This window comes from Adiantum capillus-veneris, chromosome 12 (genome assembly GCF_014529385.1).
Source record: "Adiantum capillus-veneris isolate H3 chromosome 12, ASM1452938v2, whole genome shotgun sequence".
NCBI lineage: Eukaryota > Viridiplantae > Streptophyta > Polypodiopsida > Polypodiales > Pteridaceae > Adiantum > Adiantum capillus-veneris.
This window is the reverse complement of record NC_140942.1, coordinates 154,156,250-154,173,970: the sequence shown is the minus strand read 5'-3', so window position 1 is coordinate 154,173,970 and position 17,721 is coordinate 154,156,250. Positions and strand designations below refer to the sequence as shown.

The window sequence follows — 17,721 nt, the reverse complement described above, 5'->3', positions numbered from 1 at the left end:
CCTCCTCTTGGTCTTCGATCTCCGATGGGTCTTCAATAGTTGGTTCTTGAGGTGGCTCTCCTTTGTAAGGCTTTAATAGGCTCACATGGAAAGCATTGTGTATGAGCCAATGATTGGGCAACTTGAGTTGATAGTGAAGGGGATCAGGGAGCACCACAGACGGAGAGAGAGAGAGAGAGAGAGAGAGAGAGAGAGAGAGAGAGAGAAGGAGACACACACAGATATGGGTCGGGAGACTATGAAGTGGCAGCTCCCCCTATACAGTATACTCACTATAAGTATAGGGTAACAGTGGGCGGACGCCCATGACCTGGGCGACCGGTCAAGGCACATAGGCCTTAACCCCAACAACCTCCCACTTAAAGGCCAATGTGCCTTTAAGCAAGATCTACTAGTGTACAACTAATAGAAGGTGAGATATTCTCTCAACGTATGCCCACTGACTCTCGATGAGCTAGTGCATCCGGCTCTACTGATAGACAAACATCCCGCTGCGGAAGCCACACAAAGCTAGCTCCAAGCTCTGCAAAGAGTCTACAAGAGCTCATGCACTCCTGCAAGTATGTACGCAATACCTGCATATCTCCCTCGTGCACTATGCCATCATCAGTAAACAAACGACTGACAACCCCAACTGCAAATGCTCCCACTACAGCTGCGATATCCGGTCTCAAGATCATCATCTCATACATGAGACCACCAAATGCCGATGCAATGCTAGCGGGCCCTGCTAGCTCTACGGAGCATGCATCAACATATATATCCCTGGCAATAGGCATCTCTGACTGACAAGGCGTGTCAGCCACATGCATCTCCTGACTGTCCACAAAAGACGCATCAACCTGTCGTGCAACCTCGGAGCAGACCAGCTGCTCTAGGTGTCTGCTGGAAGACATATCCTGCACAACTATATCCCCATGCTCACTGTCGAGCATAGAAAGGCATGACTGCATAATCGCTGACATCTCAGCCTCCTCTGCAATCATCCACTGCAAACATGACCACTCAATCTGCTGTGACTCACTAGAGCTCTCATGCTCTAACTCCGTATGCATAGACTCTTGCACAACGTCCTCCTGTCGTGACTCACTAGAGCAAGACCGCTCTACCTATCTATCCTGCATAGAAGTATTTCGCACAACTGACTCTCTGCTTTGCTCAGTCACTAGAAAAGCATGCATGTGTGACTCTGTCACCTCTCTGTGTGACTGCTCAAGTCGTGCCCCAACTGTGTGCACAACGAGCTCACTACTCTGCACTCCATGCAAAGCATCCTGCAACCCACAAGCACAAAAGACTCGCCTGCTCTCTCGTTGTCTACCTGGCTGCATGATCACAGAGACAAAACCATCTCTCGCGTGATCCACATGCAATGGGTAACCTGTACCACTCCTGGCACCTCTCGCAATCACTAGCGAACCCAAATGCATCACAAAATCTCGCTCTCGTAGCGAAATATGACATCCACAATCTCTAAGCTGACCAATCGAGATCAAACTCACCGTCAAATCTGGTACATAGCGCACATGTCGTAACAAGTAAGATGCACCACTCGGTAATGATAGTCTCACATCTCCTGCACCTGCTATCGCATGCACCGATCCATCGGTCAAACATACACTTCCAAGCATCCCGCTAGAATAGCTACAAAACCATGCACGATGCGGCGTGACATGAAACATAGCATCTGCATCTAGCAACCACTACAAAGGGAGTGCACTATCCACATGTATAGCATCTCGTGCATAGCTCGAGGTAAAAGTGACATCCCCGTCACTAGTATACTCCGACACTAAATCTGCCTCAACTGTCAAAGCAACTGAGTCCATGGAATCACTACATACATCTCTGAGACTGCCATGTCTCCTACGATGTCGCATACGACGAAAACAGCGCCGTCTAACGTGTCCAAAATGACCACAATACCAACATATCACCTGTCTGTGTACTCGTGAATGTACATGTCTCACACGAGTCCTTGATGACTCAGATCTATCATACATATCATGTAATCTATGCCAAAGTGCTCTCGAAGTAGTCTCATACATAACAAGAGCATATACAGATTCCGCAAGGTGCAAAGAGAGTGTAGATAGTGCCATCTCCTCTAGCTCCTGCCACTGATCATCAGACATGTTTGAAGGTCTACCTGCATCACCACTCAATGGTCGATGCAACCCTCGCTGTGTTAGTGCATCAAGCATACAATCTCTCCATGCTGCAAAGTCTGACCCATCAAACACGCGCATCTGTGAGAGGTCACAATCTGATCGATCACCTGTCTCTGCCATGAGCACAAGTAGCAAGCTAGATAGCAAAACCACCTCACCAACAACACCTGGAAACTGTCTACAAATATGGCTAGAAACACAATGTAAAGCATGTGAGACACACTCCAAAGTAGAGCGCCCGCAATGTCAATACAAGCCTCGCCTGCTCTAGTATCACACTGCAATCTGTGAGCTAATCATCAAGCCCACACTGTGCGGTATCGATGCATACACACGCACAACTGCCACCTGCAGAGAATACCGCATGTAACCCCTGAGTGCCACCTACAATCACAATCCCGATTGCATCAACTAATGCCTTCTCAAGACCATGTGCATATGTGCATCAAACTGCACTCAAATACATGCATAAAACCTCTGCGAATCTGTGTCCACACTGCACATCAACTTTATGCATAAGTTGCTCTCCTCGAGACAATGTAACCGGAAACCAAGCTCCCACCTGAGCTCAAATTACATGCACATAAACTATGCACAAAACCGATCACAAATAACTCCACACACTGACCGACAACGAGGCATCACATGCACAAAACCGCATATGACATACATAAGCCAAATCTATGGCAATGAAGCTCACTCCCACACGAGGAGCTCTCTCGACACAAAGTCGAAACCTGTATACCTGTATCCGTAATCAATGCATACATAGCATGTCCGCAACCTGCAGAAGTCCTCTCGCTCATGCAAATACATCGTCTTGTCAAGCAATTTCGTCACGGATTTGTTTCCCCTTGTCAACAATGACTTCGGGTGTGGGAATGCATGATCCTTGTGGAACCTTAGGAGGATAAGTTTTCCAAGCCTGCAAACCTGCAAAAAGAACGAATGTGTGTGTGTGTATCTTCCTTGTGCTTATCCTGCAAACAACACGCTCTGAGCTTGCTTCACATGATCATTGCCTTGCGTAATGTCAGTCTGCAGTAGTTCGCAAAATAGCCCCCTCACTTAGCATACATGCTAACTAGAGCATTGCCCTGCGCAATTTCACAGCCCTGATCACTTGCAACCTTTGCACTCTAGCTGCAGAAGCCCGTGAGTGAAATTCGTGCTCAGTAGAACTGCCACACAGTAGCATACATGCCTGTTTCCAGCTACAACAGCCCGTGAGTGAAATTTGTGCTTCGTAGAACCACCACACAGTAGCATACATGCCTGTTAAAGCATTGCCATGCTCAATGTCCACTACAACACCTCAAGGAACACTCAAGCAGCCCGTAATGCAGCCTTGTAGCGCATTGGAGAGAGTGTATGCAGCCCGCCTGTCTTGCTTGCTAGCTGGCCGCTATTGCTGGCCTCCTGAGAACCACTACTGAGGTTACCCACACCTGGCTGCCCATACACCCATATGCGGCACCTGTGGGCTGCCTGTTGGTCACCGCCTTGGGCTGAGCACGTTGTCGGGTTGTCCAGAGGATGAAGGCACAGTACCTTAGCCTTGCAATCTCTTCTCACACAAGAGCACCGCCTTGCTCTTGCACTCAGATCTGCAGCAAATCAGCAAGCTCTTGAGCTCCATAGCTTGCATCACCATAGCTCAAGCTCTGACGCCACTCCTCTCTACGAGGTCGAGGCTGCCATAGCCGAGATCTGCATGCTCGCACACCGCAAGCACACTCGTATCTCTCCCGTCAAGACCGCGCGTGCAACCACGCACACACCGTCGTCCCTAGCTCTGATACCAATTGAAGGGGATCGGGGAGCACCACAGACGGAGAGTGAGAGAGAGAGAGAGAGAGAGAGAGAGAGAGAGAGAGAGAGAGAGAGAGAGAGAGAGAGAGAAGGAGACACACACAGATATGGGTGGGGAGACTGTGAAGTGGCAGCTCCCCCTATACAGTATACTCACTATAAGTATAGGGTAACAGTGGGCGGGCGCCCATGACCTGGGCGACCGGTCAAGGCACATAGGCCTTAACCCCAACAGATAGGCCATCTCATTGATTGGCCTAAGAATCTGGAAGGGACCATAGTACCTTTTTGCTAGTTTAGCATAGTACTTTTGGTGGCCCATAGGATTCTTGCCCGTCGTGTGCCTTAATCGAGCCTTGGGAAACTTTAACAAGACCCAATCGTTTTCTTTAAAGGCTTGGGCTCTTCTGTGCTTGTCAACAGCAGCCTTTTGCCTTTGTTGTGAGATAGAGATAGCATCCTTAATATTTTGAAAAGATTCTTGTAGGTCTGAGCTATACTCATCTGCAGTGAAGATCTTCCCATGTACCTTAAGTAGCAAGGGAATTTTTTATCTTCCCTCAATTACCTCGAAAGGTGCTTTTCCCGTGGAAGTATGTACAGTGTTATTGTAAGAATACTCCACTAAGGGTAAGTACTTCTCCCATTGGGATCTTTGATCTACTTGTGTTACATAGGCTTTTAGTAGATCGAGAATGGTTAGGTTAGCTATTTCACTTTGGCCATCTGTTTGTGGATGATAGGCCGAAGAAAAGTTTAGCCTTGTCCCTAAATTCTCAAAGAGACCCTTCCAGAAATTACTGGTCATTCTAGGATCTCTATCCGACACTATGGACATTGGCAAGCCATGGTACTTGAAAATTTGTGAAATGAAGAGGGTTGCCATTTGATGGGCTTTGATAGTCTTTTTGACAGGTATAAAATGAGCTTGTTTACTGAACCTGTCTACTATCGTCCATATTCCCGTACTCCCATGGATAGACTTAGGCAATCCAAAGATAAAATCCATGGATATGCTCTTCCATGGTGAATTAGGGATTGGCAAGGGTTGAAGCAATCCAAGTTGCTTCCCTCTATTAAATTTTGTCTTTTGGCATACCACACATTTAGAAACATACTCTTGTATGTTCACTTTCATGGTAGGCCAATAGAAATATGTTTCAATTCCCTTTAAGGTAGATTGAATCCCCCTATGCCCCGCATAAGGTGGAGCATGAGATTCATACATTACTTTCTCATGTAGTGAGTTAGTAACACATAGTCTATTGCCATAGAGAAGATAACCATCTTGTAAAGTAAATGGTTCTTCTTTCTTCCCTAATGCAAGGGCTGAAATCACATCTCTAAAATCGGGATCAATAGCATACTCATCTATCATTGAAGATAGATCATTGTGAGTTGCTATGGAAACCGCGTTCACTCTCGGCCGTCTTGAGAGTGCATCAGCTACTTGATTATGCTTGCCAGCAATGTGAGCAATATGAAAAAGAAATTGCGAAAGAAAATTTGCCCACCTCATTTGTTTGTCGGAGAGCTTGGTCTGCGTAATGAAGTACTTAAGACTTTGGTGATCCGTTCGCAGAATGAAAGGAGTCCCCAATAAATAGTGCTTCCATGAGTCTAAGGCATGTAGAACTGCAAGGAGTTCCTTTTCATATATTCCTAGATCTTGCTCAACAGGGTCGAGCCTTCGACTCTCATAGCCTATGGCGTGCCCTTCTTGGAGCAAAACAACTCCAAGGCAATCACCACAAGCATCACATTGGACCTCAAATGGTTTTGAGAGATCCGGTAGTGTAAGCACAGGTTGAGAGATAGGCTTTTCTTTAAGCTTTTCGAAAGCATTTTTCTCTTTAGCAGACCATGTATACCTAACGCTTTTCTTTGTTAGGTCATGTAATGGTCCCGCAATTTGTGAGAACTTTTCTATGAAGCGTCTATGGTATGCACACATACCTATAAATCTTCTTAGTTCATGAAGATTCCTTGGTTTAGGCCATGCTTTTATTACCTCTAACTTTGATGGATCCATTTGGATGCCATCTTGAGAGATAATGTGACCTAAATACTGAATCTCTTGTAAGAAAAATTCACTTTTCTTTCGATTAACATAAAGTTTATTCTCTCTTAAAACTTGAAATATTACCTGGAGGTGTTGCTTGTGTTCGTCTAATGAATTAGAGTAGATGATAATATCATCAAAGAACACTCCAGTGAAGGTTCGATGAGGCCTGAACAGCTTCTCCATCAAGCGGTTGAATGTGGCTGGTGCATTGGTCAAGCCAAAAGGCATGACAATGTATTCGTAAAGACCAAATGTGGTGCGAAATGCGGTCTTTACAATGTCTTGATCAACTATCCTTATTTGATGATAGCCACTTTTTAGGTCAATCCTACTGAAGTAGGTCGATCCTTGTAGCTTATCAAATAGGTCCCGTGGAACGGGAAACCTATTTTTGATAGTGATCCTTTTTAGTGATCTATAGTCGACATACATACGATATGTGCCATCTTTCTTTTGCACTAATAGCACAGGTGAGCAAAATGGAGATGAGCTAGGCCTAACCATGCCCTTCTCAACTAACTCATGCACTTGCCGCATAATCTCCTCTTGTTGAGCTTGAGAAACTATAAAAGGAGGTTTGTTAGGCGGTGAACTTCCTGGAAGAAGTTCAATTGCATGGTCATCATTACCTCATTTAGGAGGTAGCTCACAAGGGATATCTTCAATAAAACATCTTGAAATCCCTTGAGAAAATTGGATAACTCTAATTCCTTTTGGTTTCTTTTATTTTCTTTTGCTAAAGCATTAGGTTCATTTTGAGAATCTTTAACAAAAATCATGTACACGGAAATAGAGCTCTTTATTGACTTGTTGAAAGCTGGTGTATGTACAATGGGGATAGTGTTACCCATTTCCTTAGCATCTATATACATGTCTTTTTCCCTGAACTTAAAGGAGATTCTCCTTTCAGGAAATTTAACATCGACAGCCAGGCGGTCAAACCATGGTGCCCCTAGGATTACATCCTCATGCTTGAGAGGAGAGATAAAGAAGTCCTCTTTGTCCACATAGCCTTGGACATGAAGCCTCGATTTCCCGATTAACACTAGGTTGGTAACCTAACAGGACATAAAAGTGTCCTTTCAGGGTTTTGAAAAAAACCTTAAAAACCATATTAGATCCACTCATTTTGTAAAATCCTTTCATGAGGTTATATTTCAAGGCCTACTACACATGGAAAAAATAATAAACTTGTAAAATTTCTCATCTTTTGGTCACACCAAGCCTCCAAAGTTGATGGACCAGTGCATTTTCATCAAAACAGTCAATTCTTACGTTTTGTTGCATAAAACTAAGATTAGGGATTTTTGTAGGCCTTGGAATAAATTCCCTAGTTAACTTCAATGGGTTGGTGATCAGAACATATGATTGCATCTCACTCACTATTTTTTGTTTTGCCAAAATAAATAGGTACAGAAAAGTTGAATTTTTACCATTCTGCAAACCTATCATCAAAGTTTCTATAGCCACGCTCAATACAAATAATATATGCATTTTTTCTTAGTTACCTATTTTCCTTTATGTTCATAAGGAGCCATGGAGCATGTCAAAAGAATAATACATCTCTTACCAAGGGAAATCTTGGGGACAAAGATGAAGTGCTAAATACAGCAAACATGAAAAAACTGGGTTCAACATTATGAGTTGTAGAATCCCATAGAAACTATTCAATATATAGCCAAATTTGATCCTTATGACTAGATATGGTTACTACCTACAAAATGCATGTAGTTGTCACAAGAAACTAACAGTATGGAAAAAGATATACTTAATATACTAGAATGTTTCGTTTTCTTCTATAATTGAAAAAATCAACCATCGTTGTGTACTATGCAAAATAGGGTATTAGGTGCCCCAAAACTCAAGGAATATTAGCTTTATGTTACAATATGCGACATAGAAAATAAAAAATGCATTTGGATATCATGAAATCCACCAAAAAAATAATAGAAGAGCTAAAATTGGCTAAAAAACAGGATTTGACAATTTTTGTAATTTGGTCATAACTTACAACTTTAATATTTATTTCTCCCAAGAAGCATCAGGACATGTTGAGGACTAATAAAGATAATTCTCTAGCATTATAGACCTCACAAAAATGACTTCTAGGGTGGTATAGTTGCAAAAGTTGAAAAAGCCAAAAACAGGACCCGTTTTTTCACACAGTTTAGGTTGTGAAATGTTGTGCAAGGACAAGGCTAAAGATGGAATTGATATTCCAAAAAAATGTTGAGTTTTTTTCAGCTCACAAGACAACTTCCTAGATAGATAGCACCTCAAAATACATTTTGAAACTCTTGACATAATTCAAGGAAAATGGTCACTTAACAGGACATAAAAGTGTCCCAGAACATAAAAGTGTCCCATTACCAACCTAGTGTTAAGGGAGCGTACTGAAGCTTCCTGCCCCTTGAAGGCACTATCTGTGGGTAGGACATCTCCCATCTCGTAGGATTGTATGCCTAGCTTGGTGGCCAACTCTATAGATATAAAATTGTGAGTAGAACCAGGGTCAAAGAGAATAAAAGCATCATGTTCTCTTACCTTTCCCCAAGCATGGCATAGAGGAGATCCTTTGTGATGAGTTTGGTGAGTCTCCTCCTCTTGGATTTCAACCAAGGAAGCTCTAGGAGGATCTTGGCGGTTGTTCTTTTGGGGACAAGCGCGGTACGCATGCCCTTGTTCGCCGCCCTTGAAACACCGGTTATCCTTGCAATAACGCTCAAGCTCTTCAGGAGAGAGTTTGTTCTTACCTTTGTAAACTCCCTTCTCTTTAGCTTTGTTGGAGTTGCCCTTAGGAGACTTTTGGGCATTGTCCTTCCCCTTAGGCTCATTGGAACCCTTGTTTTCCGGGGGCTTATTGTTTCTTTTAGCCCCCATTTGGAAATTGATTCGTGAGGCCACCATAGTATGGTGTATTACCGCCGATATGGTACGTGGCCTTTGGGAGTTGACATACTCCGCCACTTCTTCGGTTAAGCCCGCACAAAATTGTTTCTTTTGCTCTCCAAAATCCAACTTTTTAAAGACAGTGGCTTTGAGTTGTAGGTCCCAAAACTTGTCTACATATTTGTGGATGGATTCATTGGGAGAGAGCTTTAAGCTTTGCCATTCGGTGATTACTTTGTCTTTGGCATCGGTGGCCAAAAACTACTTCATAATGGAAGCTCTTAAAGCTTTCCATGTTCGTGGAGCTTCACCGTTGGCTTGTAGGCTAGACCACCATTGCCTGACGGACTTTTGAAAGTGAATAGCTACATGGCGTAGCTTAGAGGACTCCGTGAAGCCCTCATCTCCAAACGCCGCATCGAATTGTTGGATAAAGGCCAAGACTTTGTCTGTAGAACCAAAGGTACCATCATAGGTAAGGAAAGAGATGCTCTTCCCTCCCTCTTTGAATTTCTTCAACTTGGACGACCTCTTCCATGCGGCATAGGATTTTCTATGGCCTCTTCTTTTTGATGGTTCAAAGGTTGCACCATCACTTTCTTCAGAAGGTGAAGAATTTGAAGAAGGTGGAGAAGAGGGTGACCTCTTTCTCGCCTTTTTCTTGTCTTGATCTTCGTCGTCTTCACCATCACTTTCATAAGAGGAAGAGGATGAAGAAGATGGAGAAGAGGGTGTCCTTTTTCTCGCCTTTTTCTTCACTTGCTTTTTATCATCCCTCTTTGAATTATGGCGTGGAGAAGAGTGTGATGGTCTTCTCCGCTTTGGTGGTGATGGAGAGCGTTTAGCCCGCCGTCTTCGTGGAGCCATCTCCGTCGAGGTGGCGGGAGACTCACTTCTTTCTCGTTCCTTCGGTGGAGGCTCTTGAGTTCTCCTTTGGGAAGGAGATGCATCATCAAGAAGTAAATTCTTGAGCCCTTCGTAGGGATTCTCTTCTTCTTCCCGAATTGGAGAGAGACCTCTTTTGGTAGTCTCACAAGGAGGCTTCCTAGGTGTTCTCTCATCATGGTGATGAGCTTGGAGAATCCCGTGAGCACGGAGCTGCCATTGCACTTCGCTTTGGAGAGATGGATTGCCCATGGCTTGTTGAAGCCTAGAAACAAGATAGTTAACAAGCATTGAAGCATCATTAGTAGCTTGCTCATGAGCAAAGTCAAAGTTATCAACATTAATTTCACTCTCTTTACTATTGTCAGCCATTCTAACAGCTTTTAGGTGTAAACATTTTAGGTGTATTTTGGCACTTCAAGCCCTAGTTGCTACTCCTCTTTACCCCTTTAGAAAAAGCACTCAAGCTACTGTACCCGCGGCTCGAATACCATTAATTGCAAGGAATAGAAGAGAGGGTCTTTCGACACCAAAACAGCACCAGCTCCTGTCAAGCTTCTAATAGCTCAATAGTGGTTAAGCCGTAGGCAAGCCCCGTAGGACTCAACTATTAAGACCATAACTCTCGACCGTGATGCCCCGTTCACTGCACAAAGGCAGGCGCATTGTAAGGCTGAAAAATCCCTATTCTACTTACTCACAGACAATTAATAATACCAACCATTTATAGCTAGCTTGAGGACCTCCCTTCTTGAGCAAGAAAAGAGAAACCTTGTGCTCTGATACCAATGTAACATTTAATGGCCTAATAACTTGTGTGTAGCGGAAATTAGCATGAACATAGTGGGCATTTCATTAGAATAGATTCCTAATGAGAATTACAAGAGTGCTTGTGTGGAGAGAGCAACAAAAAGCATAACACCTAGTTAGATATCATCAACAATACTTCAAAAGAGAGAGAAATTAAGCTATTGACAACAGTTGAGGACCGGATTTGCATGGAGCCGGTCCCCCCTCAAAAAGGCTTTGTATTATGGTTTCTCCCATCAAGACAGACATTGTACAATACAATTCTTTGTGTTCCTTCAAGACTAGCTAGTGCAATGAAGATGAAAGCTTCATGCACTTAGCAAAACAGTTAGCAAATACAACTTTAATTATCCCCGTTCTCAGACCCAAGACCTCACACACCTTCGAAGATGGTGAGAGCTAGCAGGGTATGAGAGTAGATTGAGAGGAAGAAGGAGTATCTTACGAGAAAGATGTACATCTCCTCACATAATCACGCATATTAGCATAGCTTTAGCTTAGTAATTAGCTTGGTAGAGGAGATGAGCATGCATTGAAGCTTGGCTCTTGGTTGGATTTGCATCCACAAGCCAAGAGTGTGTCAATGTAGGCTTCTATCTCACAAGCTTGGAGTAGGTGATGAGCTCTCCATTAAAGCTTGGGAAGAGATAGTCTTCTCTTTCTTCACACATGAGATTGTGTGAGTGTGTGTGTGATAATGCCTTGCAAAAATCAGCCCCCTCTCTCTCTTGGGCGATCCCTCTTGCTATTTGCTCTTGCAGGCTCCCCATTGGACCTCCCCAAGTCAAGCCAATGGCTATTAAGCAGCATACGTGATAGCCTTCTGACATGTGTCCCCCTTTCCCCTTTTGTGAGAGCTTTAGGTAATTTAATAATTAAGCTAAACTCTCATTGGACCCCTTTGCCTCCTTGCCAATAGGAATCAGGCAAGCCATTGGGCTCTTGAATGCTCATTGGACCCCTTGGGAGACTGTCCAATAGTCTTCTAGGAGACTTAATTCTCATTGGTTCTTTTATTAAGTGTTTTTAAATTAATTAAACTAGATTTACTCTAGCCTAATTCTCATTGGTCCACCTCCACGGCCATCCAATAGGAATTGGGCACACCTTGTGGGCATCTAGGCTAGGGAGCTGACGTGTGTCCACAATTCCCTTTGTGTAAAGGGAGCCTGTGTGTGTGTGTGTGTGTGTGACTTTCTCTCTCATCCCCTAGAAGAAGGGCTTGCCCCCTCCCATGTAGGGATATGCAAAGACTTTTTAGTTACACACAAAGCATCCAATTTCCCCTAGGGTTGACCTTTGGACACAACCTTTGAATTTTGGAACCTTAGCATTTTGGAAGTCTTAATGGGCTGAACCTTAGGGTCTTTTTAGCCCATTGTTGCACATGGATCTTTTGCAGATGGCCCCCCCTTTGGATCCCTATTTTCCCTCCTTTGGATCCCTACTGTGGCCGGTCTGCTAGCTTAACCAATATTCTAGCTTTTTCTCCCCTGGCACTTCCCCACATTAAATGATCAGTTTAATATGAGAAAATCATTTAGGAGAATTAGATATTGATTATTATGATAGCTCTCTACCGGCCACATGCCTTCTAGGTTGCTGCAGTGTTTGCTCTTTACGGGAAGACCCTTCGCAATGGGTCTTCTTTTGCCAAGTGGAAATCTCGAATCCTTGTCCGCTTAATGTATAGTATAGATAGATAGTATAAATTGGTAACTTTGGCGGGTGGAAACCGCACAAAGGGCATGCAAAATCTCACCACATGGTGGAAGCCTCTTTGTCATTAAAAAATGCCCTTTGCAAGGGTAAAAATGTCAGAATTCCTTTGTTTTCATGAACGTTGGGACATGTGGCAAAAGGAGGTTTGCCTCCCATTTGGATCATACTCTTCTTTTTCATCTTTTTAAATTTTTACATATATACCTGCAATTACAAGGTAAGTGGAAGTCTCTATAATATAAAATAAATCGCTCTCTATCTATGTTCGCTCTCTAAGTGTCTAATGATCTCTCTCTATGTTGGCTCTCTAAGTGTCTAAATGCCATCATTTTCTCTTTGACTCTTTTTCTCTTTACATCAGACTCCATAATAGTCACGACTCTAGTTCACCTCTTCATGCAGAAGATTCCGACATGATCAAGAGGCCGACCTAGGGTTCACAGGGCAAGTTGTTTCTAGGCGCTCTTCATGAGCACCCAAATCACCACCGAGAGCTCTCGCAGTGGAGCCTCTCCCACTAAGCTCGCAATGTACTCCTCATCATCATTATCGCCCATTTTCATCATCCCCATCTACCGCTAACACATCATACCATGACTTTGAGATAGTTGAACGATCAAGTTCATTTGAAAACTGAAGATGCCACTATTTTGATTGTGCACCATAGCTATAAAAAGAAGCGATGACCAAGGGACCCTGCATCATAAATGAAGTAGGGCAATCCTCTTTGGATGTAAGATTTCCCTCTCCAGAAGGGCAGCTAGAAGGGACACAAATCACATAAGATGTAACTCGTTGAAGGAGCTTTTCTTTTAATCTGAAGGCAACCCACATGCCCCCAACTTCATTATCAATGATGCCAGGCCATTCATCTTTGGCTAGGCGCTCATCAACAATCTCAAAATCTCCTTCTGTAAATTTTGCACCCGGGGTAGAGCCTCCTTCTTGCTTTGAAAGATGATGACAGAGAATAGAAGGAGGGGAGATTCTCTTATTAAAGCACATAAGAAAAAGAGGTGAGAGAGGCTTGGATGTAAAGGGGGGAGAGCAACTAACAACATTGGGTGGCAATATAGTGCAAAAGGTATGCAAAAATGGAGAGTGTAAGGTAGCACCAGTAGATGCCTTACAACTTTGAGCAACAGAGAGTGTAAATGCGGTTGAAAATGGGAGGCAGTACTTGGCCTTTATCTAGGTTCCAAGTCATCTCCATTTTCCATCCACCTGCGACTTGTGAAATGCTTGACAATGCCACCATAGGTTGAGAAAATATGAGAGAGACTAATGAGAGTGCGTGCTCAACCGGCCAAATGCGGCAATAGAAGCATTTTGGAGATGGATTGAATGCACGATGTGTCTCTCATCATCTGCATATGCACCATCATCTATATAAACAGGTTCCGTCAATCGCGACAAGAGAGCAGAAAGAGTTGCTGGATTTGGGGTAAGACGAATGTCTAAGGCTTCTTGAATCAACCCTTCATCTTCTTTAATGAAGAATGATGATGGTCTCTACTTCTCGAGTGGGATGAGTACGATCCTAAAATGAGGTCTGTCTTCTGGTTTCTCATCATCAGCTACTGCTGGTGGAGCTCCCATGAATGCTTCCTAACCTCACTACGATTTCAAGAGGAACTTCAAAGAGAGAGGGGGGTGGGGGGGGAGAATGCATACCTTGACTTGAACAATCAGCACTGCTCGTCTTGCGGGTCACGGTATGCCAGCCTACTCGAAAAAAAAAGAGAGAGAGAGAGAGAGAGAGAGAGAGAGAGAGAGAGAGAGAGAGAGAGAGAGAGAGAGAGAGAGAGAGAGAGAGAGAGAGAGAGAGAGAGAGAGAGAGAGGGCTAGCGCTAGCGCCTCCCTGTATGGGGAGCTGACAGTGGCGCTCGTGCTAGGAGAGCTCAGAGCACACCCGAGGCCGGAGGCAGCATTTGCTTCCACGTGGCCTTCGAATGTCTCTCTGCTTAATCTATAGTATAGAAGTACGATCCTAAAATGAGGCATGTCTTCTGGTTGCTCATCATCAACTACTACCGGTGGAGCTCCCATGAATGCTTCCTAACCTCACTGCGATTTCAAGAGGAACTTCAAAGAGAGAGGGGGGTGGGGGGGAGAATGCATACCTTTACTTGCACAATCAGCACTGCTCGTCTTGCGAGTCACGGTATGCCAGCCTACTCACATGATAGCACGAAGAGAGAGAGAGAGAGAGAGAGAGAGAGAGAGAGAGAGAGAGAGAGAGAGAGAGAGAGAGAGAGAGGGTTGGCGCTAACGCCTCCCTTTATAGGGAGCTGACAGTGGAACTCGTGCTGGGGAGAGCTTAGAGCACACCCGAGACCGGAGGCCGCATTTGCTTCCACGTGGCCTCTGAATGTCTCTCTGCTTAATCTATAGTATAGAAGTATGATCCTAAAATGAGGTCTGTCTTCTAGTTGCTCATCATCAACTACTGCCGGTGGAGCTCCCATGAATGCTTCCTGACCTCACTGCGATTTCAAGAGGAACTTCAAAGAGAGAGGGGGGTGGGGGGGAGAATGCATACCTTGACTTTCACAATCAGCACTACTCGTCTTGCGAGTCACGGTATGCCAGCCTACTCACATGACAGCACGAAAAGAGAGAGAGAGAGAGAGAGAGAGAGAGGGTTGGCGCTAGCGCCTCCTTGTATAGGGAGCTGACAGTGGCGCTCATGCTGGGGAGAGCTCAGAGCACACCGGAGATCAAAGGCCGCATTTGCTTCCACGTGGCCTCTGAATGTCTCTCTGCTTAATCTATAGGATAGAAGTACGATCGTAAAATGAGGTCTGTCTTCTGGTTGCTCATCATCAACTACTGTTGGTGGAGCTCCCATGAATGCTTCCTGACCTCACTGCGATTTCAAGAGGAACTTCAAAGGGAGAGGGGGGTGGGGGAGAATGCATACCTTGACTTGCACAATCAGCACTACTCATCTTGCAAGTCAGGTATGCCAGCCTACTCACATGAGAGCACACACACAGAGAGAGAGAGAGAGAGAGAGAGAGAGAGAGAGAGAGGGGGGGGGGGGGGGGGGGGGGGGGGGGGGGGGGGGGTGCTAGCGCCTCCGAGTATAGGGAGCTGACAGTGGTGCTCGTGCTGGGGAGAGCTTGGAGCACACCCGAGGCCGGAGGCAGCATTTGCTTCCACGTGGCCCTTGAATGTCTCTGTGCTTAATCTACAGTATAGAAGTACGATCCTAAAATGAGGTCTGTCTTCTGGTTGCTCATCATCAACTACTGCCGTTGGAGCCCCCATGAATGCTTCCTGACCTCACTCCGATTTCAAGAGGAACTTCAAAGAAAGAGGGAGGTGGGGGGGAGAATGCATACCTTGACTTGCACAATCAGCACTGCTCGTCTTGCGAGTCACGGTATGCCAGCCTACTCACATGACAGCACGAAGAGAGAGAGAGAGAGAGAGAGAGAGAGAGAGAGAGAGGGCTGGCGCTAGCGCCTCCCTGTATAGGGAGCTGATAGTGGTGCTCGTTCTGGGGAGAGCTCAGAGCACACCCAAGGCCGGAGGCAGCATTTGCTTCCACGTGGCCTCTGAATGTCTCTCTGCTTAATCTATAGTATAGATGGTAGAGAGAGAGAGAGAGAGAGAGAGAGAGAGAGAGAGTGGAGTTGGTTTTCAGAGGTATTTGACATTGGGGTTGGAGGAAGAAATGGAGGATTTTCTTTTTTTTTGGAAAGTGAGGAATTTAAATTAATGAAAAGGAAAAAATACAACTGCTCCTAAGGGAGGATAAAGAAAATCTTGAGGATAGGGAAAAAATACAACTGCTCCTAAGGGAGGATAGGGAAGATCATAGAATAGGCCACAACAATAACTCTGAATAAGATACAATCTTGAGGGTTCATATAGAGAACACAATACAAATCTCCATTTCTGACACCTGATTGGCCTTTGGATGTGCTTGACTTTGAAGCTAGAAAGTGAACTAACCATGGAGAGCATCTCCTTCATAATACTCTGAAAGCTATTGTCACGTGTAAAAAAGATAAAAACTGAAGATTCTTGAAGATGGAAACCAAAACAACGTCGCACTTCATATATTTCACACAATAGTTCGTCCTATTGATTGTGGTAGACTATGACATTATTCCTGTGTTATGATCGTTTATGGAAAGTACTGCCTCCTCATCATGATCATCATGGCATGGCTATATTATATCCCTGGCGCTTTTGGTTACCTAAAACAAACGAATGGACCATTCATGGATATGCAGAGACGAATGGTTGATTGATTGAGCAATATAGTCAACACCCTCGATATTCGAAAGTATTATCATATGGGTTTACCATCGAAGGCCCACTGGTTTTCATGGAAGAGCTCTTCCTCCTGCTGCGGGGTGAATATCGTCTGGTCCAGCTGGAAAATGCGCTGGATGTCTGGGAGGGACTTGCGCTTGAGCTTCTCGGCGATTGTCTGGCATGTGAGATGCAGCAGACTGGCAAGCCTGAGGTAGTCGGCGGCCATGGCCAGGTCGCAGAGAGCGGCGGTGCCCGCCAGGCCGTCCAGGAAGCGGGAATCCGACCAGGTGGGCTGGCTGTGGTGGCGGTAGAAGTGGATGAGCGTGGCCAGGGTGGCGGGCGAAATGTTGGGCATGGGGATGGTCATCGTATTATCCTCATCACCTGCACCATTCACGACGGCGCTAAGACGTGGGCCTGTGATTAGCTGATGATCGTCCCGCAGCAGCAGGGGCTTGAGGGTCTCCGATTGCAGTGCCACCTCTGCTTCCACTTCCAGCACCGTTCCGTCACATGCCTGTAGCTGCAACACCATCTGTGGCCGTCCTCGATCATCAGGTGCTGCACAGCCAGTCGTCCATGCTACCTCTACGTCTGCGCGCTGCCCTCCCACCATCTTCATAATGCACGTGAGTTACAACTTACGATTCTCTGAGCTTGCCCTCCTGTCTTTTTATGTTGTCACTCCCCTTTTAGCTTTCATTTGACCATCGAAAGGGTAAAAGCAGAAAAGCCCATACACGTGGCTCCAAAATCCAAATCCGCGTAAATGAAAATGCAGCAAAAGCTCCCCATTGGAATGCCCGGATTCAAAGAATGCTTATGGACAAAGTTTGCTAGCATCAATTTTGCCATGTGGCATTGATCGACAAATTGGGGGGCCATACTCCAGTGGCTCCTTCCTATTTTATCAAGAGGAGTCTTTGAAGATCCTTATCCTCACTAGTGTAGCCGGCGGCTTCGCCGCCTCTCTCTCTCTCTCTCTCTCTCCTTGCGTCACTGTGTTGCCCGGGCCTGCAAGCGACACTGTCGGATGGATCTCCATTTGACGCGTGTCGGGGGGGGGGGGGAGCCGGAATCTCCTCCCCCTTTATC

The 17,721-nt window shown here is 45.1% G+C and overlaps 1 protein-coding gene across 1 annotated transcript; it reads right to left on the bottom strand.

Annotated features, from left to right (window-relative positions):
- Positions 1–16,173: 16,173 nt before the first annotated feature.
- On the bottom strand, positions 16,174–17,254 carry LOC147446714 (SKP1-like protein 1A; the record flags this gene model as incomplete). The annotated part of the gene is made up of 1 exon (XM_086526290.1): positions 16,174–17,254. A coding segment is annotated over one exon (594 nt), but the record flags the coding sequence as incomplete, so codon positions are not given.
- Between the last annotated feature and the right edge of the window lie 467 nt (positions 17,255–17,721).